The 25,995-nt window shown below is 40.0% G+C and overlaps 1 protein-coding gene across 1 annotated transcript in view; it reads right to left on the bottom strand.

Annotated features, from left to right (window-relative positions):
* Window positions 1–25,707, bottom strand: part of wnt9a (wingless-type MMTV integration site family, member 9A) — a 37,976-nt gene extending 12,269 nt beyond the window's left edge. The window contains exons 1-2 of the mRNA XM_041804081.1: window positions 25,571–25,707; window positions 963–1,222 (exon numbers count right to left, since the gene is read on the bottom strand). Of these exons, the coding sequence (XP_041660015.1) occupies window positions 963–1,222; window positions 25,571–25,662 (352 nt within the window). The 5' untranslated portion in view covers window positions 25,663–25,707. The remainder of the gene's footprint in view (window positions 1–962; window positions 1,223–25,570) is intronic.
* Window positions 25,708–25,995: the final 288 nt, after the last annotated feature.

The raw sequence follows: 25,995 nt of genomic DNA, 5'->3' as shown, positions 1-25,995 counted from the left end.
TGGCGACTGTACTACATGACTTTTGTTGTTTTTGAAAAGAAAACAACTCAATGCTGTTCTTTGTTCTTCTTTTAATGAAGAAGTGTCATCAAATTGTGATAAAACTGGCACTTTAGCAGCATCAACGCTAAGCTCTTCAACCATAATTGCACTGGCCTCTTGTTGCTACTTGCTTACATCAGACTCTGTCATGCCTGAAAGTACTGCTCCCCCCCTTGCTGATTGGTCCTGTCACTTTCTAACCAGGCCCAAACGGTTCAGACGGGAGCTTTGCAAGATGGATTTGCCAGCGAGGAACAAGGAAACGGGCGTATCATCTGCTATGCAAGGTTAATATTGCTCATAATTAATTTATAAAATCAATAAAAGGTTAAAACATCCAAGGGGGTGAATACTTTTTATCAGAGCTGCATACATTATATTTGTTGTTATCATTGAGTTATATTGCAGTGTTTTTCGGATTAAGTTAGAGGTTAGGGTTATATGAAGAAATTTGAGAAAATAAAGTTGAGAAACAAAGCTGCAATACAGCTGAAAACGGGGAAATGAACTTATGTATAATAGGGGAAAACAGAACCTACAAAGTATCATCAACATAAGGAAGAATTTATTTTGATGCCCTTTTTAAACCATCCCGGAAACTATGCTGCTTCTAAATCAGGAAATTTGCCAAAATGTGAACATTATTGGCGCTTCAAAGGCTCAGTATAAACAGACTTGGGTTGGGAACCACAGGGCTCCAGTTCATTTTCTGATCACTGCCAAGGTGCCCTACAACAAGGCATCAAGCCTGAAATATATACTTGGCCTGTGTGTTTGTAACATGTCCAATAAAGAGTAAAAAATGAAATGGATTGATAAGGTATGTCCTCTAAAGAGCTCACAATGCAGTTACTGTTTTGGGTCACAGGGTTGATTTAAATAGGTCTGAGATATCAACGCTCACAAAGTAAAGCCCATACCTCTCTTGAGTATATTGGCCCGGTGGCGCCCCTCTAAGGTGCAGTTCCACCTCTCAAAGCGGAATTGATACTGGCATTCTAGGGCGCTCATGGTGATGGCCTCTCTCAGGGTCTCGGCCACGCCCGGGTCTCGTCTGCACATCCTGCGCTGCTTCTTTTCCAGTTTGAGCCGGTCGCACAGCTTGTAGTGGGCCCTGCCCACGTTCTCCTCTGGTAGAGAGTTCAGAGGCAGGATAGACAACGGCTCATTACCTGTCAACCTGCAGGGAGAGATCACAGACACACTCAGGTCAGTTTATGCACAGAGAGGCCCAGAATACAACTTAAAAGGTTCCAATAAAGCTCAGGATTCCAACCTTCCTGGATAAACAGCAAAGATATACTACATAAACAGCACAGGAGGCCCAGCATGTAAGGCTGAAAAGTTTGGTTAATGTTCAAATGGATTCGGCTGCTCAGTGGTTAATGTTCAGGGGAATTCAACATTTGCTTGAGATTGAGATCAACCTCCTGCACAGGCGTGCCTGTGTGTAGAGCAAATCCTCCGCAGAGGGCGAAGAGGTCTTTCTTTCCATAAGAAAGACACTGTTTTGTCCCTGTTTCAGACCTCACACACTGTTCATCACAGCTGAGGCTGCAAAGAGAGTCGAGAATTTAAAAAATGCAAGATTTAGATAAAAATTCTGTTTAACTCGTAAAACATTAGGCTGGGTGACACATTTTCAATGATGAAAATGTGGTATCACACCATATGCATGAGAAACAACAGCCTCTGGACATGTGTCTTACAGCAGTGCTGTCAATTTAAAGATGATCACACATCAGGATTTAAACAACCATGACAGACTAAAAAAACATAAGTCCAATATTCAGGTTCTTTAAGCTGCAGTCCATTTGACATATAACAAGCAGACAAATCAGGTCTAAACATGGTTTTCAGAACATGTGGTAGACTCGCTCTCCTCTCCTCAGTTTATTTAAGGGACGGGTATATAAAACACACAAAGCAGTGACTGCCACATAGCTGGAGAAAACCGACAACCAGCGTTCTGAGGTTGTGATGGGGAAAGCAGAGCATTACTTTCATAAACACACACAGGGGACATGACTGTCAGACTGTGACCATTTTGGTCACACCAACTGACAGGATTGGCACCCTAGTTGTTTATTATGTGGAATTTCTGGCCTCCCTGACACCCTTAAAGTGAAACTGAAAAATAAACGGGCTTACAGAAGACACAAAAGCAGAAGTACTCAGGGGTAGGTGCCATTTCAGACAGATTTCTGTGCATGTATTGACACCTCCTAATGCTAGTCAAAAAATGCTAAATTTCTATAAAACATAAGGAACTAGAACCGTCTCCATGGCTCTGTAAGGTTTATAATTTAGACAGTGAGATTCATAGAAAATTGTACAAGAAAGGGATGAACATGAATCCTGCCATTTGACCTCCATAATCTCTGACCCAGTCTTTTGACCTAAAATGTAATCAGTTCATTACTGGGTCAGAGTGGATATGTCTTAAAGAGGTCATAGTGCCATATTCTCCCTCTATATCATTGGACTCCCAAAATGCTGGCCTTCTCGTGGTACCTTCAGTCTCTAAGAATAGTATGGGAGGTAAGTCCTTCACTTATCAGGCCCTTCTCCTATGGAATCACCTACCTGTCAGGATCCAAATGGCAAACACTCTTATTATAATCAACTTTATGTACTTTTTCTCTTAACTGCCATTATTTTTGCAAATGCTAGTATTAGAGTGATCATTGCTTCATCTATTAGCATTATTCTTAATCCCCTAATCATTACAATAACAGTTCAATAAAATCTAAGAGCAATACTACTTCAGTGCTTTATCAATTAATACTAGTTCTCTCAATTTCATCATCATTCTAGCTGCTAATGCTAATACTGCATTATTCTTTTTTCTATCAATCATAGCTGTTATTACTAATTTTTTACACATTGCTACTATCATCAATAAAGTTATAGCAATTTCCTACAAAATAGGAGATAGGTTTATGGCCACAACTGCCATACATTTGTTTTTAATATGTTGTTTTGTTGTTTCTCTTGTCCCTCTCTTTCTCCAGCTTTACTCCAACCTCTCCTCTTTCTAGCCCTTTGGTTCTCAACTGGTGGGCTGCAAAGCTATTTTCAGTGAGTTGCGGATGTGTCTGGAAACTAAAGTGAGGAAAAAGGTCTATGATTTGCTTTTATTTTGAAGGAAATATCATCTCTTTGTTCCTTTACATTTTTTTTTCCATTTTCATGTCCAAACGGCCCATTTTTTCATTTAAAATTGTGGTAATAATTGTAATGTTAACAAATGAGTGTCCATTTGTCAGTGAGGAGGTTGTGGTGTGCTCTGATGCTACACCAGTTGAGATCCATTGTTCTTGTCTCAAGCACAGCTTCAGTAGAGAGCTGTCAACATGATTCTGGTCTGCTCAACAGTCTTGCCCTTTAATAGGGAAGGGTTTTGTCACCACTGTAACAGGTGCTATTTTCATTTCACATTCATAAGCAAGGGATGAGCATGAGGCCAAATGACCAAGCCTTTATACCTTCTAAATATAGTCAGTTTACTTCTGAGTCAGTGCAGTACAGAACATTTATGCCAACAGGAGGCCCAATGGCCCAGTCCTTTGACCATCAAATGATCAGTTTATCATTAAGTCAGAGTTGACGTTTGTGCAAAGTTTGACAAAGATCCCCAAACACATCAGAGGATGTCATGTTCAAAGAATGGCCTGGTTTGACAGACAAAGAGACCAACAGAACACCCCCAATACAAAAAACCTCAAAGCCTGATTATTCCAGCATCCAGGAACACAAATAAACAAATGCAGTAATTATGGCTTCTCAGAGTTTCTAATATTTAGCTCAGGCCTCAACTAGCGCCAGCAAAGAGCTTTTAAAACAAACCTTCACTGAGAAATTTCTTTCTAAGGGGAAGGTCACAAATTAAGGAGGAAATTTTTTACAGCAGTAACTTTTTTTGCACTGACAGTGTAAGGTTAAGGTGTTAAGGTTTTTTAAGCTTAATGGAAATTTTGAGCAATTTTGTCTAAAAAAAAAAGAGAGTGCATTTTTTCTACTTTCTTTTGTCAGTGTTTATAACCAAGCTGCCTTTCACCATCACTTTAAAACCAAAAAGCTGTGGTTTTGGATCCCCTTCGCTTCTTGCTCCTAAAAAAGTATAAAGACAGCCAAATTAATTAAAATAAATCCAACTATAACACTGAGGGGAGCAAGCAAAGCAACTTGGAAACCTCACACATAGCTTCATAAAAAGTGAAGAGCAGTGCAAAAATTATTCCACAATATTTTTGTAAAGTTGCAGAGAACCTGCTGCATGTCTGCACTGGTTAAGTTTATGAAGCAGACATGCTGATTGGTGATCTCCATTTCTTACATTTTTACCTTCATTACTGTTTCAGGGACGTTTCTGTCACCACTCATTTCACATCAGCCTCCATCAGAGGGTCAAAGCAGTTCTTCAACAAGAGATTTGTTTTATTAAGTCCAGTAACTGACTGAAATGTTTCCCCTCAGGTCCTCACTTTTATTCCAGTGGACTTAATAGTTTGCATATGTCATACTTTATTGTCTTTATGATGCATTCACAGCCTCCATGGTTAAAAATCCAACCAGTCAAATAAAAAAAAGAAGGAATAAGGATTTGCTTATGGACTGGGTCAAATGGCTTCCTCTTTAGAAAGCGTGTTTGCCTTTCCTTAACTTGCCTGTCAGCTCCGAGTTTAGAAATGGAAACCTGGCATGCTGCGTCTTGACAGAGATTGCTCTACCAACACACTTAAAGAGAACAAAAATGCATGGTTAGAGGCGCACTGAGCTGAGGGAAACACAATGCAAGAGAAGTGTGTCTGTATGTGAGATTTTTCTCTGATTCAAGCCATGCTTTGTGACAATGCAATGTGTTAGCAAACAAGAATGATACTGCAAGAGCCAAAACAAACTAATTCAGCTTGACCCCCCGGTAACATTTGACTGACAGCCGTTTCTCAACACTTCAATAGCAAGCAAGCAGTCAGGCGTTGAATAATGGCGCCATGTGGAGTACCTGCCTTATTCCATTTGGATTGGGATATATTTCAAACTTCTCTCTTCCTATCTCTCCCTCTACTCAGCTCTCTCTGGTGATTCAATCACAACAGATTGCTGTTATTAGTTTAGTCTCGCTCAAGGTATCTGCCTGCAAAGAGGAGGTTTTGCATTGTGCTTGCTTTTGTATTGATGAACACAAAAATGGGTCACACTGAACAGATCATGGCCTGAACTGATCTATATGTAAAGGGACATGTGACAAACTTTATTGTGATTTCATGCAACATCAATAGAAACTGATTTTAACACTTTATGGGGAAAGGAACCAGAAACAGTGCCTAACAAATTTATTAGACCACCTGTCATATTTGTCTCAGAGACCATACAGCATTATGAAGTTCTTTAATGTGGACACTTTCATTTTCAGTGAGCTCTCCACGTTTTACCATTTTGAACAGGAATGAGGGATTTCAAACTGAATTCACCCAAATTTGAGCCGGCTCACTGGGCTTCTCTGAGAAGTCAGAAATGAATCAAGCATAACATTCAACCACTAAAACTCATTTGTCTGTTCAGGAATGCAAGTAAATAACTATAATTTGACATATTAATCAAGAAATAATAATGTGCTTTACTATTTTTTTATTTTTTTGTAAATCAGTAAATTTGAACATTAATGGATAACAACAATAATGATATTTTAGCATTAAAAATATCATTTGGGTTAAAGAGCTTCTACATATTGGTGTATTAACCATTGCAGAAACATAAAAGATGATTTTGGTAATTACCAATGCTGTTAATTTAGGGCAGCTGTGGCACAAACCTTACTTTGGTTAGGGTTAGAGTGGTCTAATAAATTTGTTAAGTACTGTATGATCACTTCAGTGGACTTGCTCCACGGTCTTCCCCCAGCTTTCTGTGATAAAGTTGAACTAAAATGATTTTTCTCAGCCAATCAGTCAAGATCAGTCAACATTACAGAATGTGACATCCCAGCATCCAACCAATCAGCAGTGACCCAGAGTGTCTTAACTTCCTGTTTCCTTCAGAACTAAAAAAAAAAAAAATCAGTTTTTTCACTCTTTTAGTCAAACGAAGTGGCCCTAGCATCCTAACTAACCACGGCACGTTGATGAAACTCACATTATAAAGGTGAATAAATGGATTTTACTAAAATTCTAGCTTGAAAAATGGAGGAACCATATTTGGACATACGCTTGTTTAGGGCTGTAAAATGCTGTCTATAGTACTATTCGCACAGGACCAGAATTACTTGTGGACCTCTGATAATTTGTGAATTACCCCCCAATGTCAGTAGTTATGTTGCATTCACATGGGATAGGCGAAGTCTGTGATGAACTGGAATTTACAGACATCTGAAGGAAAACATAGGGGTGCTGCATTGCTGCAGCAATGTTGTGTACCCTGCATTCTGTAAGTGACGTTTCCTTCATGTGTCCTATAAATACTTTTAACCAGAGTTTATAATAGACAACATGCACTTAAGTGTTTTATTCCTTTCTCTCTGTAAATATTTTAACATTTTTTAGATCTGTAGCAAGCTGTCCATGAATGATAATCTAGTGAAATATCTCCCCTAACTTCCACTAGGCATCAAGGTCTCATAAGTCACCTGTGCGTATCTGCAGCTGAACAGACAGAAAAAGGGAGAAAGTTGTGCATCCCTCTTGTTAACATAAAAAGGGAGATGTTTAATGTTAAATATTAATCTCTACTGTTGCTTTCAACAGTTTTGATGCTGGTGATGCAACCAACACATTTCCTATTTAATTGCGTACAAGACACCATAACACTGGAAATGGAGCCTAATGGGATGGGTTAATATTATTTACGCATCAACAACAACTCTACTTGTGCAGATCAGCTGTTGTAGCCTAATCACTGAATGTTGAGCAACATATTTCAAATGTTAAATTGTGTTATGTATGAAATGTGTGTGTACATGATACTGATATAAGATCAGGCACTTGCAACATGAAACTCAAGAAAGCAAAGTGCACATTTGGACAGCAGAGTTTAAACAAATAAGTAAAATAATGCCATTTTACACATAAGCTTAAATTAAATGAAGGAGAAGCACTATTCATAATAAATAAGTGACAAAACCTCATTAATAATCTCCTCCGAAGCCTCTATTATTTTCTTCAATCAGAAAAAAAGTGCAGAAAAAGCCACACGGACCATAAAAAACATAACTACCCTAAATTACAGAGATGCCGATCTGTACGGGATTAGTATTCCCTGTGGACCTCTATTTGCACTAAAATATGGTGGGTAATCTGCTCTGTAATTTTTTACTCTACAATTTACAGACATGGATGATTCATACAAGATTAAAAACACAGACGCCCTGTGCAATTATTACTACCAGGGGTCTGTGGGTAATTCAAGTTAAGACATGTCCTGCTCATCTAGCAACCATGCCTAGGGTACTTTGTTGACAAATTACTCATAACAATGTAAGACAATAGTTTTCTATAGTGTAGTTAGATGTTACCACTGGTTTGTGAAAAATTTAAGAACGATCCATGGGTAAATTTTACTAATTTATTGAAATGTTTATATATAAATAATTAAACAGGTGATTTCTGCTTGGTGTTTATAATATTATTAACAGTTTTATTATACTTGTGTTGTTTATATCAGTTTTTATTTTTACTGTAAGACTTATTCCTGCTTAAATTAATTTAGAAATTCAATATTTGTTACTTTTTACATTGTGTGGTGGAGTTGTAAAGAAAAATGATTGATATGAATAGTGAAATATATGCAATTTTAGTCAGTTTTACTGACAGTTTAATAATAATGATAATATATTTTGAGCCTCATCACTGCAAAAATTCCATTAGCTATTGATTATTTGTGATTACAATAATTTATTAATTTCTTAATTAATTAATTAATTAATTTCTTTATATGTTTCTTTATGTGTTATGTGTCTTTATTATTGACATACTTATATGCATACAGTTAATGTATTTTTTTTCAACAGGCAAGGAACCATTAATGGTCACTTTGTTCATCTTGATTTGTACCATTATAAAGAAAATATAAATATATAGGTGTCTAAAGTGAAAAAGTATTGGTATGTCCACCAATAATATTCTTGGGCTTAAATTTTGGAATTTTCTGAGTATTTCAAAGAGTGCCCTATAAAGAGTTCAGAAGAACTTCACTACTATTCTGGCTATAATACAAAAGAGGAATATATTGATCAAAATGTGCAAACAAAACAGTGAGAAAGAATCCAAATATACATGCAGTCCCTTGAATCTTCTCATAACTATCATCATTAGGACATGCACATTCCTCACTGAGACATGCATAGTGACACATATTGGTGTCAAATCCCCCAGAAGCCCCCATTCCTGCCAGACCATCAGAGTGACAGGCCTCAACTGTCTGTGTGACGTCTGCCTGTCTGAGACACAAAGATGGTCTGAGCAGCTCTGGAGGGAGGCCAAAGATGACAAGACACTGATCTCAGAGCTACTGTCTCTGCGGCTTTTCACACAAAGGCATTTTTCTTGTAAGATTCAGTAACAGACAGCCGAAGGGCAGAACGAGGAGGGGCAGGGGGATTTAGACGGGGAAACATGTCTTCATGGCTCCAGAGAACAACTGGCTGGGACTCACTCCTTTGCATGTGTTCGCTCTGGTTTCATACCTTTTGTCTGCTAAATACCGATCAGTTAGCTAATAAGCTTTTTTTAATTTATATACAAGATAAAAGATAATGTCAATCATTCTTTTTAATTTAAAATGTATTTGAAATTAAAGCTAATATTTAGTCTGGATAGACAACTGTGACCTCTACTGTCGCTCTAGAAGGTCGCTCATTCCAATATTATGATCTGCAAAAACAAAATAAAAATTTACACTGCTGTTTGCTGGAGAATGAACTTATTCAACTCACTGAGAGAGAAGGAAAATTAGAAAAACAGACAAGTAGCTGGATCATGAAAATCACACAAATCTGAACTTTAAATCCTCTGTTGAACAGAAATGGTTGAATTTGTCACGTTAAAGAGGAAAGTAACAAAAATACAGTCACATGTCAGAGTTAAAGATCACCTATAAATAATTTATCACCACTTTTGTTAATGTAATCTCAGGACCGTACAGTGCTCGTGCCTAGTGATGTGTCATTCATGAACGAGCTGATATAAAGAGCCGGCTCTTTCATGTGGACGATACCATACACAACGCATAAAAGACTCCTGATGTTTATTATCAGCAGTGTCATTCAGCCCAGCCAGAGAGCAGGTTTTATTTGACCAGCAAGGAAACAGTATATTTGGCTAAATATTTACATGATATTTTCATTAATTAAATAAATAAGCATAATTGGAGTAAAATACCAGAACAATTATAGATCTTCTGTCATGACATTGCCTAAATTGGCAGGTCAAATAAAGCCAAAATGGTAAAAAAAAACAAAAAAAAAAAAAAGAAGAAGAAGAAGAGCCGTTTGGGAGCCGAAAGTCTATTAATGAACAAATTATGAAGTATTAGGTGCACGTTTCATAACTTGCTGATATAACACATTATATTGAGTTTCTTTGATTATGTAAGATGTATACCAAGTGAACATACATACATTTAAGTTGAGCCAACATTTTCTCTAGGCTCATCTAAATAGTTGGCACTATTCATGCTGAGCCAACTGATGAATTTCTACTGGAAAAATTTCTGCCAACTCAGAATTTTCAGCTAAGAGCATGCTATGTCAACCAAGTGGCAATAAAGTTTTGAGTTGAGACCTTTAACTCAAAAAGAATTGAAATGTGTTTCTTAACTATTCATTTTTACAGTGTCTGTACAGAGCAGTTTTAGAAGTAGTTCACAAATGGTGGCTCATTTTAGCTTTGTTTCCTTTAGCTAAAGCTAACATATTTTCATTGGCTTCCATAGTAACGTTGACTGTGTAGCTAATGTAGCTATTTTGGCTGTCGCAACGTGAGATTTAGCAAACATAAGTAACTTTGTTACATTAGCTATGTAAGGTAAACATGAGCTTTAGCAGATAAAGCACAAGCTAACAAAGCTTCCTTAGCTTTAGCCTTACTTTTGGCATCCTTACTTTAACCCTTAACCTAACCTTAAATGTAAGTTTAATCGAGTTTTATTTTTTAGTTTTATAGTAGCATGTATTTCCACCTGACAGAGGCTGCGCCACTTCATAAAAGAATGAAATCAATGAGATATAAATAAAAGTTAGGCAACTCATGGAATATTTTCGAGTGTTTCCTTCAAAGCTACAAAACAATGATAAAAGATAGCCCAGTCAAAATAAAGTCACATCATCAGTCATCTCAACTAATCTATTAACCATTTATGGAGACACTGGTTAATATTTGCTATCTTTATTGTGGTAGCAAAACAAAATAAAGCTGCTTAAATCAACAGGACAGATCTAGAAAGAGCACTTTTACAAAGTCAGAGCATGTAAGCCCATGTTTTGACATCTTGGACCATTTTGTGTAGGTGTTTTTGTTTGAGGTGTTGTTGGAGGTGTTGGCACAGCAACACCAATTACACGTGGAATATAACACCAACACACAGTATAAAACTCATTATTATCCTAAGTGAGGTGGGATTCTTGCTGATGTTTGCTCAGCTTTGCCTTTTTTCCACTCACACACTCGCTCGTACACACTCCTCGTAGACATCACTGACCCTCTCTCCTCCTCCATCTTTCACTTAGTAACACTGCAGTTTGTTTAGTCCTTTCTCTCCACCTGTCAGCACCTCCCATTGGCTGTGACATTTACTTTATATACATTTTCCAACGCGGTGGGTTCAGTGAAAACGGTTCATTTCACACCGCGGAGCCTCACAGTCGATCTCTGGAGGAAATCATTGACTAGCACTAAACTTCGCCTTCATCACCCTCCCCTCTGGCTTTACATTACGGTCCTGGATGTGACCCTCAGCGGGTAACTCTGATCCTTCTTCATTGGTTTGGGAGGTAAATGGTTAAAGGGGTGTGATATTACCTTAATCCTCAACAATGGAAAACATATCTGAATTACTGAAACTTTTTTGGCCTTATTGAAATGTCTGCTTTATGTATAGGGAACAAATAGCTCTGTAACTGCAGGAGTTATTCATATACTCACACAAGCATATATAAACAATGGCAGCTCAGGCCATGTGGTATGGATTAATCTCAGCAGGTTAAAGCTGTCAAAGCTGCTAACTTCACATGTAGCAGATGTAGTGCTAAAAAGATGTGTTAATCACTGGCTGCACATTTTTTTAAATACAATGAATTTGTGCAGTTCTTATAAATAGAGCATGTAGGGCTTGTTTAAAGCTCCAGTGAGAAGACTGTAAGTGATACTGATGCCTCTTTCTGACCTACAAAAGCAGACATAACTGATGATTTCTTAATGTTTTTTTAATGCTTGTCACCACTGCAGCAGGGGTATCAAATAAAGTAAGTTCAAGCACGCTGCCAAAACATTTTTTTATACATTTCTGTGGAAAAGATTTGCAGTAAGTGATAGCTTTGACTGTTTTATTATTCATTAGGAAAGACAGATGTGGCAAAAATGTCCTCCGCAGGGGGCACAATAACCAGCATTAAAGGTCCTCCAAGGAGCTTTAACAAAACATTTGATATCACCTCAGGTTTTTGGGTATTATGAAGGCTAAATATTAATGGGTTAATCGTAATCAAATTAACACAAAGTAGAAGCTTTTAATGTAATGATACAGCAGCTAATTTAAGTGTTACTGCCAAGATGTACAGACAAGATGCTGAGGTAGAGAAATACCAATCATATTTCAGATACTTTGGGGTATATCTAGCATATTTTGTCAAATAGAGAGTCAGTTTTTTAAATGCAAGTATTTCCAATGAGGTATTTATATAATTATGTTCTGAAATACGTGCCTATATAATCCCTATAGGAAACATGTACAGTATTCCTATACTCCTACACTGTATTATGCAAAATACTAACCTGGCATGGCAGATGAATTTGTTTCACACATCCATCTGGAAAACCACTCATACACAGTGTTTGGGAAAGGGAAGAGCCTTTGAAAAACTCAGAGGGTGACTAGATAAACGTTCTGTCTGTCACATCTTTCTGGGCCAATCAGAGCAACAAAACACGTGACGTAGCCGCGACCAAGGTGCATGTGTGCAGCTGCCGAGGAATGATGCGAACCATGGCAACTATAGACATGTCAGTACACGACTTTTGTCATTTTTGAAAAGAAAACAACTCAATGCTGTTAATTGTTTCTTTTAATGAAGAAATGTCGCCAAGTTTTGATAAAACTTGCGCTTTAGCAGCATCCACACTAATGTCTTCCGCCATAACTGCACCGGCCTTTTGTTGCTGCTTGCATACGCTCCTGAAAGTACTGCACCTCAATGCTGATTGGTCCTGTCACTTTGTAACCAGGCCCACACGGTTCAGACGGGAGCTTTGCAAGATGGATTAGCCAGTGAAAAACATGGAAATGGGCGTATCCATCTGCTTTGCAAGGTTAGCACTTTTTCAGGCTTTTCTAACAGATATGTACCCATGGCCTGTCCACAATCCCCCCAAGAATCAGAAAAATCCATTCCTCCCACCCATCTCTTTCTCCACCTTTTAGAAAATGTGAGCTGAAACAAGCCGTTCCCAGATTTTCCCTTTATGATATCATGTGGGGTGTTAGCACTGCCCCCAGGTTCAGTTGGCCCTCCCCGCTTGTAAGAAAGTTCTGCCCTCCTCTCCTGCTGAGAGGATGATCAAGAAAGTCACATCCATTAAGCCACATCCATTTCCTGAGGGGGGTGTAGTCAGGGCGGAGTCAAACATCTCTTAAAGCTACAGACACAGAAACAGCTCGTTCTGAGCTGGGCTGGAACAGAGGGGTTTTTAGACATGCTGAAATCTAGTACTGCAGGTTTTTTTTTTTTTTTTTTCAGCAACAACAACAACAAACTTTACAGGCATGTTTTGGGGACCTCTGAGACCGATATTAAGTTGTCTTAAAAGGGTAAAATATGTAACCTTTAAAAACATTTTTTGTAGTTTTAATCCCAGTTCTCTGTCTTTGTAGTTCCTATTTCCTATTTCTTTTTTGTTCTTTTTTACTCATCATTGCTCTACTTATGTATTGTGTATGAATTAGGGTAGTGATGGGAATTCAAGCTCTTTTTAGTGATCTGGGTCATTTGGCTCAGTTCATTAAAAAAGAGTCAACTTCTACTGCTCTTAAACAACTCTTTATTTGGGTACTAGTTCAGTTTCATTTGACCAGCCAAATTTAGCATTGTCATGACATATGACTAATATTTATGCTGGTATTTTACGCCAGTCGTGCTTAATGTCTAATTAATGAAAATGTCACAGAGTGGTTTTTCAAAATGAATTGTCTCCTAAAAAACACACTGTGGGTCAGATGAATTCTGCTCACATGTTTGGCTGTATGACACACCTAAAATAAAACAAAAATGTAACACCATCAAGCTAGTGGTGTGCCTGTAGAAGAGCAGTGTGGGGAAAAGATCATCCATACTATCAATCAAATAACACACAGAACCACAAAACTTGTGGTTCACATAAAAGAGTCAGCTTTTTTTATTGGCTCGTTCACAAACGACACATCACTACACTGTAAAGGTTTTTGTAATCATCCCAAACGGTCACGATTTGGATGTCACAGTTCGGTGCATGCAGTTACACATTACACAAAGGTCTGAATGAAGAAAAAAGCAAAAACATAGCCTTCACACAATATCCATCTCAATCCAGGTAGTGGTAATGCTTGTAGCAGTTTGCTAACCGATAGTAAACAACAAAAGAAGAAAAAGCATTCACAGCAAAACCCAAAAAGGAAAGTTATCAGCAGGAGCAGTCAGCAAAAGATACAATGGAGTAACTTGACTCACCAGCTTCTCCTCTCCTTAACTTCACTTAGTTTTTAAGAAGCCTCTGGACATTTAGGCCGAAGGAGTTGAAGACATTACCAGCGCATTTTAAAATGTCTGTGCTTGCATAAACTAGTCAGCACAGCGTTGCTGGCTCATGAGTGCTGGTTTAGTAGAAATAAGCCCTACAACTGCTGTTCTTAAACAGCTATGGGACAGAAAATATTCTATTTATCTTTTTTATCTTTTTATTTTATAATTTCATAATAGGAGATGTTATTTATTTCTGTAGCTTTTTACTTTGCATGATTTGTTTGTTCTTTTTTCTGTCTAATGATCTCTCCACTACAAACCAGCTATCAAAGGTAGTTTTAAACAATGTTGGATGGAGCAAACTGCAACTGTCACTACCGCCAGGTCAAAAGAAAACCCAAAAATATGCCAACATCCAGGAATCTTTGTTGCATTTTTTCTGTTGAGCCAAAATTGTACGAATCCGTGACCCAAAAACTGAGGTACAAACGCATTTGTGACCTCTGTGAACTGTTATGCCCCGGTTTACACTGACGCTTTCACACAAATTAGACTCACAAAAAATCCCTTCAGTTCAGCTATGGGTCGCACCAGCTATTCATAAGTTCAAACATAGACACTCACTCATAGACACTCACCCTTGAATTTTCCATGTGTTAAAATAATGTCAGCTCTCTACAGCACCAAAAAGGAGGACACTTTGCAGCACTTAGTGAAGCAAGAATAATTGCAACAAATAGGACTGTAGTGTATTCCCCACTGAATTACAATTTTGTCCATGATACTGGTGATATCGTGATACACTAATTCTGAGATACTCTCATTAAAGGACAATTTGATCCAGGACCACCCCTGGCCAAAGTGAGGCCCTAAGCAGACTCTGATATGAGGCTCCCCATTATCGCCCAAACATACTCACTTAACAATACTCAAAAGTATCTTAAAATAACTAAAGGATATATTTCTACAATAATAAGAAATAGTAAAGTCTTTGCAATTTAGCCCAAGTTAGTCGCATATAAAAGACACAGTTCTTGGTTAGTAAAATTATCATTGATTTTAATGATCACATTCCTTATTGAAATAATGATATTTTTTATTTCCATCTGTCTAAATAAAGTAGTCACTATGGATTAATTATTTTCATCATAACATTAATCCCAGTTTATTAGCTATCTGTTTTATTTGGGTCTTCTCCTCAAAACAAAACTAATATAAAGCAGCTGATCTTGTCCCCCTTACACCCCCCCCACACTCACCCCTGCACCCCCCCCCCCTTCCCTCACACACAGCATCTCATATATTTTGCCTCTTTCTCTTCCTCTCTATGTTCCTGCTTCAGTGTACTCATCTTTTGTTAAATCACCTTAAAATATACATTGTCTTTATTTATTTTCACATGCGATCTGGTTTTTAAAACAGCTGAAATGTGCGAAGAAGTTTGACAACATCGTTAATTCCTAATCAGAACCAGCACGGGAACTTCATGGAGTTTTATCATAAATTCACAAACTAAATGATAGAATTTGACGTTTGACAAGAGAGGTTGCACAATAACGGGTGAATTTACGGGAGAGACGTGATAAGAGTTTCTGTGCAGCAAGCATTGAGAGAGAGAGAGCGGGAGAGCGAGCAGACACCGCGGGCACTTAATTAATCACGGTTGGCCCCGATCTCCAAAAGTAGATATCTTTAGGGTTAATTTACTAATGTGTGACGGCCAGGTAAAGGATATGTTTGGTCAACGTTGTATATACATTACCAGGTTCATATTTAACATACAAACACTGGACTGAAGTGCAGAGAAAGAGAGCAATGGACAATATGCTGCTTTATGTTCAGGTGCCACTCCAAAAGGACAAATAAGCGTCTGGCTTGAGGCTGCGCCGGACGCCAGACAAGGCAATTAAATTTCGAACTGTCTAAAGCCGGACATATGGCCACCCTAATCTGAACCGTGTGGGACCGGTTAGAAAGTGACAGTACCAATCAGCATTGAGGGGCAGTACTTTCGGGTGCAGCAGGGTCGTGACGTAAACAAGCAGCAACAAGAGGCCAGTGCAATTATGGCGGAAGACATTAGCTGGATGCTGCTAAAGCATAATTTTTATCAGAACTTGATGACATTTCTTCATTAAAAGAAGAACAAAGAACAGCATTGAGTTGTTTTCTTTTCAAAAACAGCATAAGTCACGTACTGACATGTCTACAGTTGCAATGGTTCGTGTTATGCAGTTTTTAATGGAGTTTACTTCTTTGGTAGGGGCGTAGGCACAGTTCATTAGTGGCTACGTCACGTGTTTTGTTGCTATGACTGGCCCATAAAGATGTGACAGAACGTTCATCCAATAACCTACAGAGTCTTTTTTCAAAGCCTCTGCCCTTTCCTTAACGCCGTCTATCAAAGGTTTTCCAGATGGATGTGTGAAACACATCCATCTGACATGCCAAGTTAGGTAGATGGGGCTTCAAGGAAAAACTGATCCAAAGATTAGGGTAGCAGTAAATATGGTTTTAAGTCTACATATGGAAAATTCTCTCTATCATGAGAAAAAGAGAATAAAATAAAATGTATGGGTGAACGTCAGCTTAGGGCCTCCGTACCTGCCCTTTACTTTGCTTTCAGCAGAATTATGAGCAGTGTGGTCCACATTTAGACTTTTAGATAACAACCAATAATGTAAAGTCATATCAATACCTCTTCAAAGTTACAACATGACAAAAAAGTGAAATTCTGAAGCCAAGAGTAACGAAATGCCAACATTTTTCTACCCTCTAGTTATTTTTCAAACCTAGAGATAAGAACGAGAAGAGTTGAGAAAGTGTTTTGGCGGTCCTCGCCTGTTTACCTTCTCCGCTCTACCAACAGACTAACAAGTGCTGGTTTGCATGTATACTTACATGAACATGTGTGCATACATGTGCTCATGCATATGGGCACTTACTACCTAAAGTCAACACCTACAAGATTCAGTCATGGCTGAACGCGCCCAGGCAGAAAAAAAGAGTTTCCCCCTCAGTCTGGGCTTGCAGGTTGTGTGGTCTGGTGTCTTCTAGATCACAATGTACCCCCCGCCTCCTCCTCTTTTTTTTCTCCGACCTTCCTCTATTCCCACTGGTCAGCTACTCTAAACGTACGCCAATCACTCTGCCCAGCTGTTGGCCTCAAAACAAAACCCCTGCTAGACAAAACCACAGCTGTCTGTGAACACGAGACAACGACAGACATGAACATGGAACTGTCAGGAAGACAAACTACTGAGCTCACCTGAGATTAGTCCGTGAATGTTTTAAAAACCTCTTGAGCTATTGCAAGAAATAAAACTCACCAATGCTAATCTCCTGCTCTCTATTTCATATTTTCCTTCTGCCTTCACTGTGTGCAAAATGCTCCTTTTGAGGAGGGGGGGGCGTACATGCTATTCTCAGAAATGTTGGATGAACTTCAGACCACCCTGCCCAAGTCCCATCTGGTGTATCACAACCCAGAGCCATGCCAGAGGTTGTAGGAATGTGAGTGTGTGTGTGTGGTGTTTTCCCTTTTGGCCCACTCTAACTGTGTCTGACAGCGCTCTACAGCTTAAACGTGAATAATTGAAGGAACCATGAATCAGGGACCAATGACTCTCTGGTACATGGAGTCTCCAGCTATTGTCCCCTGTCCAAAAAGAGTCAAAAACCCTCTCTGAACTCAGACATTTTCTCCTCGACAGCCATGGTGACAGCGCTCACTCACCGAGGCATTAAAACCAGAAAATAGGGGAAAGAGTAAAGCATTATGTATGAGGCTAAGATAAGATTAGTCAGCGGTTGAAAGCAGTGGGTGTTGTGACTACTCCTAACAAGCTGTGACTGACACAGTACAGTAACATGACAAAACGACTTTGAAAACAAAGCAGCCCTGCAGGGCCTGAGACTTACTAAGTCATTACTGGTTGAGTAATGAGCCTTTCTGCGTAGTGGGGATTTCATGCAACATCTAGAAGCGCTGCTATTCACGATATGAGGGGGAGAAAGTTCGCTATCTTGCATGACTTAACAGGAAATGACCCAATGTTATATCATGCGCTGTCCCTTCTGGTCATTTACAACCCACACAGGCCGTGTCAGACTACTCCCTCTAATTGACTGATCAGGTCGAGTTCCTGTTCATGTCCTCTCTTGAGATTTTTAATGTGCATGGCTGATGCTTTTGGCATATTTTCTTTTAAGTCTCTGACTCACTTTTTTCCACTACATAAATTTCAGAGCTCTCAAAGAAAAAGGGGGAAAGTTACACTTCAGCCTAATTTTTTAATCCACAGCCGTGCATGCAAGCGCTGGTGGTAGCTGAGCGGTGGGACTGCAGGACGGCCGGTTTGGGAATGGGAGTGTGGGGCATGGTAAGAGGTTTAACTGCTATGTGAGAACTCAAGGCTTCTAAGGTCAGCAGCTCAGTTATAGTCACTGTGTGACTGGCACAGATTGGGCGCGCAGCGGTGTCCACATGACTCCCCTGTTCTAGCCTACACCATGGCACTGAGCAACCCTGTACCAAACACGTTCAGGCACACATACTGTACGTGGCTCGCACCGGTTCGCACATGCTGACACAAGACTCAGACTGTGGCTGTTTGGTGAGAGAGCAAAACACTTAGACTCTAAACTTGGTGTAATTCTGCAAAGCAGATATTGGAAATTGTGCAGCAGCTGGAAACGCCAGGTTTGTTCGCTCCTGATACACTGGGCAAAAAGTACTTTGGAGAATAAACCGAGCATGCAGAGTCAAACTACAAAATCCAAAACAAAACAGTAGCTGTTTTGAATCGCTCATGCCTAAGTAACTGCAAGTGGCCAGGGTTTATTAGTGGTTATTTACTCAGATTAGGTATTTCTCCTGAGAGGCCTAGAACGCCAAATCAAAAATGACAAAGGCTGAAAGTGTTGCTACCTGACAAATATCCCTGAATTGCATGACTTTCAGAGCAAAAACACACCTTATGTATGGCCTGGAGTGAAAAAGTTGGCCTCCTGACAGCTGACTGATGATTAAAACAGTAGTAATTAGTTGAAAGTCATGTAAGCAGGCCATTTTCAATTAAAAACAAAAACTCCTCCAGGGTTAATCACAGCCAAGGACATAGCCAGGCCCATTCATGTCCATTTGTGTCTATTCAAACTCAACATTTACAGATGAAAATATGTATTTTAGTAGCTAACTTTAGTCTTTGCAATAATACCCATTTGGCAAACTTGCATATTTGAGGGAGTGCATGCAGGGTCAGGCTTCTATAGGAGTGTGTTTATGCAAGATCATCCTGATAAAGCTCAGCTAAAGTCAAGCCCTGCAGTTTTTAAAAGGCACAGTCAACGTTCTTTCATCCTTTATGAAATTATAAATCGCTGAAAACAGGTGCATGAGATTAAAGACTAAGAATTTATCTTAGAGGCTGCAAAAGGCACACTTTAAATCATGAAAAAGATAAACCTAGACATGAAAAATGCTGTGATATTCTCCAGAAGGCTTGAGTGAGGGTTTGTCAATTGGCTAATCTTGGCACACGTGAAGTGGCAGCTCTCTTCTTTTCCCAGGAACCAGGCAGAGAGAAACGCCTGTGGTCGAAGATGGAAAACACAGGATGTAGCGGTTAAGCTAACTAGCATCATCTCATCAATTCCTAACCACTAAAAGAATCCTGAGTCTATATTAGTTTTCCTGTTTTGCAAATTGCCCATGTCGCCAGCTCAGTCTGCAAAGATCATCATGTTTTAACCAAGTGGAGTTTCTTTCGATGAGAGTTTCCTGACAATATCTGAAATTCTCCACCAATAAAATGCACAGCCCATTGAGCAGTCCATTAAAATTCAGTACAGCTTAGCTGCGGTCTCTCCTGGCATGCAGATGACACCTAACCTTGCAAAGCAGATGGATATGCCCGTTTCATTTCTCACTGGCGAATCCATCTTGCAAAGCTCCAATCTGAACTGTTTGGGCCCAGTTAGAAAGTGACAGGACCAATCAGCGGTCCCAGTCGTGACATAAGCAAGCAGCAACAAGAGGCTGGTGACGTTATGGCAGAAGACATTAGCGTGGATGCTGCTAAAGCGCCAGTTTTATCAGAACTTGGTGACATTTCTTCATTAAAAAAAAAGAACAAAGAACAGCAGTGAGTTGTTTTCTTTTCAAAAATGACAAAAGTCATGTACTGACATGTCTGCAGTCGCTATGATTCGCGTACCTCTGTCATGGCTACGTCACATGTTTTGTTGCTCTGATTGGCCCGTAAAGATGTGACAGACAGAACATACATCCAATCACACTCCGAGTTTTTTTGAATCCTCTGCCCTTTCCCAAACACTTAGTATTGAAGGTTTTCCAGATGGATGTGCGAAACAAATCCATCCGCTGTGTCAGGTTAGATGACACCAGAACTAGAGGAGGAACACTTTTTCAAAGACTTGCAATCATCACAAATGTTTTTTTAAAAAAAGACAGTTATTTTACAATACACAGCCCATGACAGCCCTCTACTGACACTAGGGCTGTGCAATCAATCCAAATATTGCAAGAGAATCTGCTGCAATTTTCAAATCACAGTAGTACAGCAAAAACTAACACTGTCAAAGTTAATACTTATACTTTTACAGTGTCTATATGGGTTCACACCTCAGACTGTTGATTTGACTCTTTTTGGAGATTTAGTACCTTAACACTAATTAAGCGAGTTAAAAAACGACTCCTCTTAACATTAACCAGTGTTAATTTAGTTTAACATTTCTTTGTTGTTTTAGAAATGTACTCTCTCAGTGTATCATTTCCACCTATTTAAGTGGTGTTTTCATATTAACACTGAGGTGTAAATATTGATGTAATTAATCACATCAATATTAACTGAAATAAAGATTTAATCACTTGTTTTCACTTTGGGTGTAAATGAGAAGTGTTTTTAACAATTAATTTTAATAATTAAAAGATTGCACTCTATTCTTCATAATTAACAAAGATTGCCATGTAGCATTGGACACCTGTGGCAAAGTCAGGTGTTTTCTGGTAATGTTGGAGCAAAGATACACTCTTTGATAAGAATCAGCTCACTACCCTTTCTTACCATCCCTTCCCCCAGGCAGGAACATACTAACTCAGTAAATAACTTAACTAATGGTGCAGAAGTGTCTCACATAAAAAACAAGAAAAATCCAGCAGAAAAACAAGCAATGTAATCCCAGCAGTAATCTCTGCACAACAGGCAACATCTAAACACTTTGCACAAGGGCATGATTGAAAAACTCCCCCCTGCAGGGATGATATGGAAGTGGACAAAATTAGATCAAACGGCTTTCCTCAGAGTTGGACTAACACTGAATGTATCAACATTGTCAGATAACTTCAACAATGAAGGGAATTTAATTCAGAATTGAGTTAAAATTACAATTTGGGGATTGACATCAACTCTGACAGGTTTAACACTGAGATTTCAATGCTCCAGGTTTTTCTGTGCGCAGTATTCATTTTACAATTTATACTGAATATGCAATATGAGTCAAAATAATCAGGTTTGTTTACTAAGAGTCTAGTACCAAAATGTTTCAAATAAACACCCCTTTGAACTGTTTTTTTAACCGCTTGCTGGACACCCTGCCCTCCAACACAAGTGGCCGAAGAAATAGATGTGTGAAGCAATTCTTCCACTGTAGACAAAAAAATGCAATTAAATTAATTTCCCGAATTGTTCAGCCCTGTCTGACACCTGTTAAACCTTCCTCACAAAGATATGTTCAGCAATTTTAGAGGCTTCAACTTATAAAATAACAGTAACCTTGAGCATTAAACATTGTATTCAGTGCAGAGGTTAGCAGTTCTGCTTTGACAGACACTGAACTTATCAAGCAGGTTGACCACATCAAAGCACAGGGAAAACCCACAGTTTTCTTTTTCTAATTTCTTCTCATTTAGACCTGGCTGCCTTTAAATTTTCACACTTCATTCCCAAGTTTCCTTCTGTTACACTGAAAGGTCACAAAGTGCTGATTGAGAAGCGTCCCTCTCTCTCGGTCAGTCTTGCACCCCCCTGTGGCATCCAGAGGCATCACAGGCCTCTCCTTCCACAGGGATGTTTCAGAGCAGACTAGGGCTCAGCTCTAATCCGGATGTATCAAACAGAAATATAAAGAAAACAAAGCCTTCTCTATCCAGAGACCGTGCGGTCTGTTATCTAAGCCTGCAGGTCTGCGTGATCTCACCACGCTGCATGGTCACAGCGCCTGTGCTGAGAGAATCCTATCTACTTGGCTCACAGTAAAGTGATACCCTTTGAGGTGTGGCTATAGCCACAGGATATCCTATGAAGTTGGGAAATCCCTCTATCAACGGCGCTCCCCGCCCTGCTGCCCGTCAGGCCTAATCAGTCCTTAAGGCCCGGTAATGAGACGCCCGCCACCGCTGTCTGCCAGGCATCGTCGGCCTGAGCCCGCACTAACTCTGCTGCTCCTAATGAGTGGTAATCACCCAGCAGCTCCCCACAAACCGCTGCAGGGATGCCGGCACGCACATGAGGCAGACAGGAGGGGAGTGAGAGGAAATGTTTACATGGAGCTGCTTAAAAAACAACTTGTAACATTTCTGCTGAAAGAAACAAGGCTCCTTTAAACTTTAAAATGCTGCTGTTTGATACACAGCAGGAGCTAATTCAGCAGAGTGATAAAAACCTTTTACAGCTGCATACTCAGAAATCCCTCCCTCTCTGTAAATTTACACACATCCCATTTGTTATCCTGTTGTTTTTGGCATTCTTCCTCGCTTAATGGGGCATTAAAAACAATTCTACCATCTGATAGGGCATCGGCTCTGCTTCAGCACCAAAGTGATGAGAGAAGGTTAAGGATATTGCACTAATTAAAAAGCAACCACTATATTTGCTCTTTCCGGATGCTGTGGCAGCCTTGGTGATCGGTAAATCCTCATTGCATGACTGTGGCTAGCCTTCCTGTATGTGTTGCACATGAACTAAATAAAAACAAACTTTGACTCAGTGTTAGAACTTGCATTCAGGAGAGTTTACAAGGCCACAGAATGACATGCCTTTTACCAAAACTCATTTTAAACCAACAGACTCGTCTTGGAGGGCACTTTGACAGGGTAAAAGGATCAAGCACACTTCCTCCTCTGACAGTTTATCCAACATCTCGTCAAGGTGATGTTAACTATTAAGTCAAGCAGCAAAAACTGAGTGAATATCTCTGATTTCAGCCCTGATGATAACGGGTTTAGCAGAACCAGCACCTGCCACAACAGGCTGAGGGAGAGAAAATGAGCGTTCACATTCTTGTGGCAAAGGATGACAATTTAAGCGGGTGCTCGACTACGCAAGGAATCCCACCCCACCCTCAACTGCGCAGACTATGGGCAGGAGAGATTGTGTTTATGTTACACTTACGCTCCACCGCACTCTGGAAATTGGGTATGCAACATTGACCTTCTATTTTGAGTAAATCAGTACTCAAGAGGCCCTGGGATGCCTCGTGCTCGCCGAATATTTATTTGCACAGGTTTGTGTGAGTGCAGTCAGGACTGTGCCCGAGTGTCACCGGTGTCGAGTTTCTGGGAAGTTGGCCACGGGGCGGTCACATTTTGTATCTGTGTCACCTGTGCAAGCTCTCTCTGAGTCTCCTCGGCTAAATCATTCACCGACACTCATTCATATTCTCTTCTCAGCGGGGTGAGAAATAATAAATCTGGCGTATTGTAATTCCACATGTCTCTCTCTCTGCCTGTGCAGAACAGACTGACAGCCAGAAGTGAAAACAAGTGCTAACTGAATAAGTAAATATGCATTACCATTAGCACCATTAAGGCTCATGTGAGTGGCAGTCTGGCATGTCAAACTTAATACACTCAGCCTGCAAAGGGTGACACTGCTGCAGAACAGAGAGAGTTTTGAGTTACATTTGTCCTTCTAATGAGATGAAACCAAAGACAGACATACTGTAGTGCTTGATATGTGCCTAACTTTATGGTGACATAACACTGAGAAGGGCTGAGATTTTTCCATCATAGAGAGCTATTACAAGTCTCATACAGCATGTTTGCATCACTCTAAGGAGTGCCAACACCCAAATGAACAACATTTACCCACAGAAGTGGGAACACTGTATAAATTACAACTTTGGTGTTTGAAATCCAGAAAATAGTTAAGCTCGAATCATTTAAAGGATTATTTGTCCCAACAAAACTTGTAGGGAAAGGCCTTCAGAAAGGTCGATTGGTCTTACAGGCCCTTAGGGGACACTTTCCGTGCTCTCTTGCAGATTCACAACAGTTCCCAGATCACCTAACACTCCTGGATCCTGCACAACACCCATACCTCCCATAAATTTGACTCTGCTGGAAAGGCTTCAAGTGTCATCGCTCCACAGTCTACAGCCATTTGTCTTTGTGTGCGTCTGCACCGCTCACAGCCAAGGAGAGCACTAACTACACACATCCACACTGATATTTGTGGATACTACTGAACGGCACCGGGATCATTCATCTGATCCACCTGTATAGGTTTGAAACAATCCAATGGGCGCATTTTCAAGGGATTATTGGCTCTTCAGTTTCAGGTGGCTGCCCTCACCCACCTGACATGCTGACCTCATTTGAACAACCTTTGCCTCCCTTCAGGGTGAATGTTCTGTTTTAGCCAAGACAGAGAAGAGAACTTGCCTTAACAGCCCACTGTGAAGTGGTGGTCATAGTGGGCTACACCTAAAAATCCAAGGCGTTCCCAGGGAATGACTGACTTTGAAATCAACACCATTTTCTCTTACTGAATTAAACATTATTTTGAAAATTACACGCTTCATGAAAAGCTCGGATTAATTTCCCTACACGTGTTCTTGGTGTTTTTAAAGTTGATGGAGGCAGCAGAAATAATAGAAGAGAGAGAGAGGGAGAGAGAAGCCCTGAGAGAGTTGTGTGATGTTTATGCTGGATGGGGGAATTTTCTGTGCAAGCTGAGCAGACGTTTCGGCCACCAGTTCAGTCAGTCAGATCGCTTTATTGTTACCAGCTGTTGAGTCTGAGGCGTAATGTAGACTACACTCACCTTTCGCTCTGCGGCTGTTAGGATTTTACAAATTGTTTCAGCTAAATAACCACCTCACAGCTACCTGCCATTCAGGCGCACAGGGGGTAACTTTACAGCGCGCACTGGCTCAATTGTCAGGGAAAGAATGGTGTGATCTCCCGGGCCAAAATTACTCCGAGGCTGCGTATATCTACCTATAATAGATGCTGTTGCCTACTAAGATACCTTTCATCCTGCTTGCTATAAAATTGAACTTTACAAGCTTCTACGACGCCAGATCGCGCGCAGACAACCTGCTGCTGCACCAGCTGTGCGCTGCGTAACGGCGCGTAAAGACGCCAAACAGACCCCCGCAGGCATCAAAGCAATCAAGAAAGCTCATTTAACTTATTAAAAGTTTTTACAAGTAACTTTGCTGCAGGAAGGCTAAATAAAGACATGCTGAATTAACTTTCCAGTAAACTTGATGATGACCGAAAAAAGTAGTTACCTGCCGCAGGAGCCAATCAAATCAATGAATTCAGCATCACTGCACTCACAGTTGAGTCCTTACCCGAAATACGCAGCCGTCGGTCCAGGCAAGTTGAGAAGATAGACTATAACTGTGAACGATAACCATCCCAGGAGTAGGTGTCCATCCAGCATTTTGCTGCGGCTCCAGGGCAGATCATCTCGTTTCTCCTGAGTAGCTGTGTAAAATCCCTTGTTGAACGTTCAACACTTCTTATACAGAGAGGAGCCGCGCTGCGCTCCTCCCATCAGCACACACAGAGAGGAGAGAGAGAGAGAGAGTATGTGAGAGAGAGAAAGAGAGAGAGAGAGAGAGGGTAATATGGCAGTAGAAAGAGCTGAAGTGATTCCCTCTCAGGTTTCATGCAGATAAATCTCTTTCTGAATTTATGATTTGTGAGGTACTTTCTCCTCTGAGGGCGTGTGAAGCAGCATGCAGTCAGTGTTTGTGTAGACTGAGGTCAGGCT

The sequence above is a fragment of the Cheilinus undulatus genome, linkage group 13 (assembly GCF_018320785.1).
Source record: "Cheilinus undulatus linkage group 13, ASM1832078v1, whole genome shotgun sequence".
NCBI lineage: Eukaryota > Metazoa > Chordata > Actinopteri > Labriformes > Labridae > Cheilinus > Cheilinus undulatus.
Note: the sequence above shows the minus strand (reverse complement) of the source record. Positions and strands in the feature narration are given on the sequence as shown.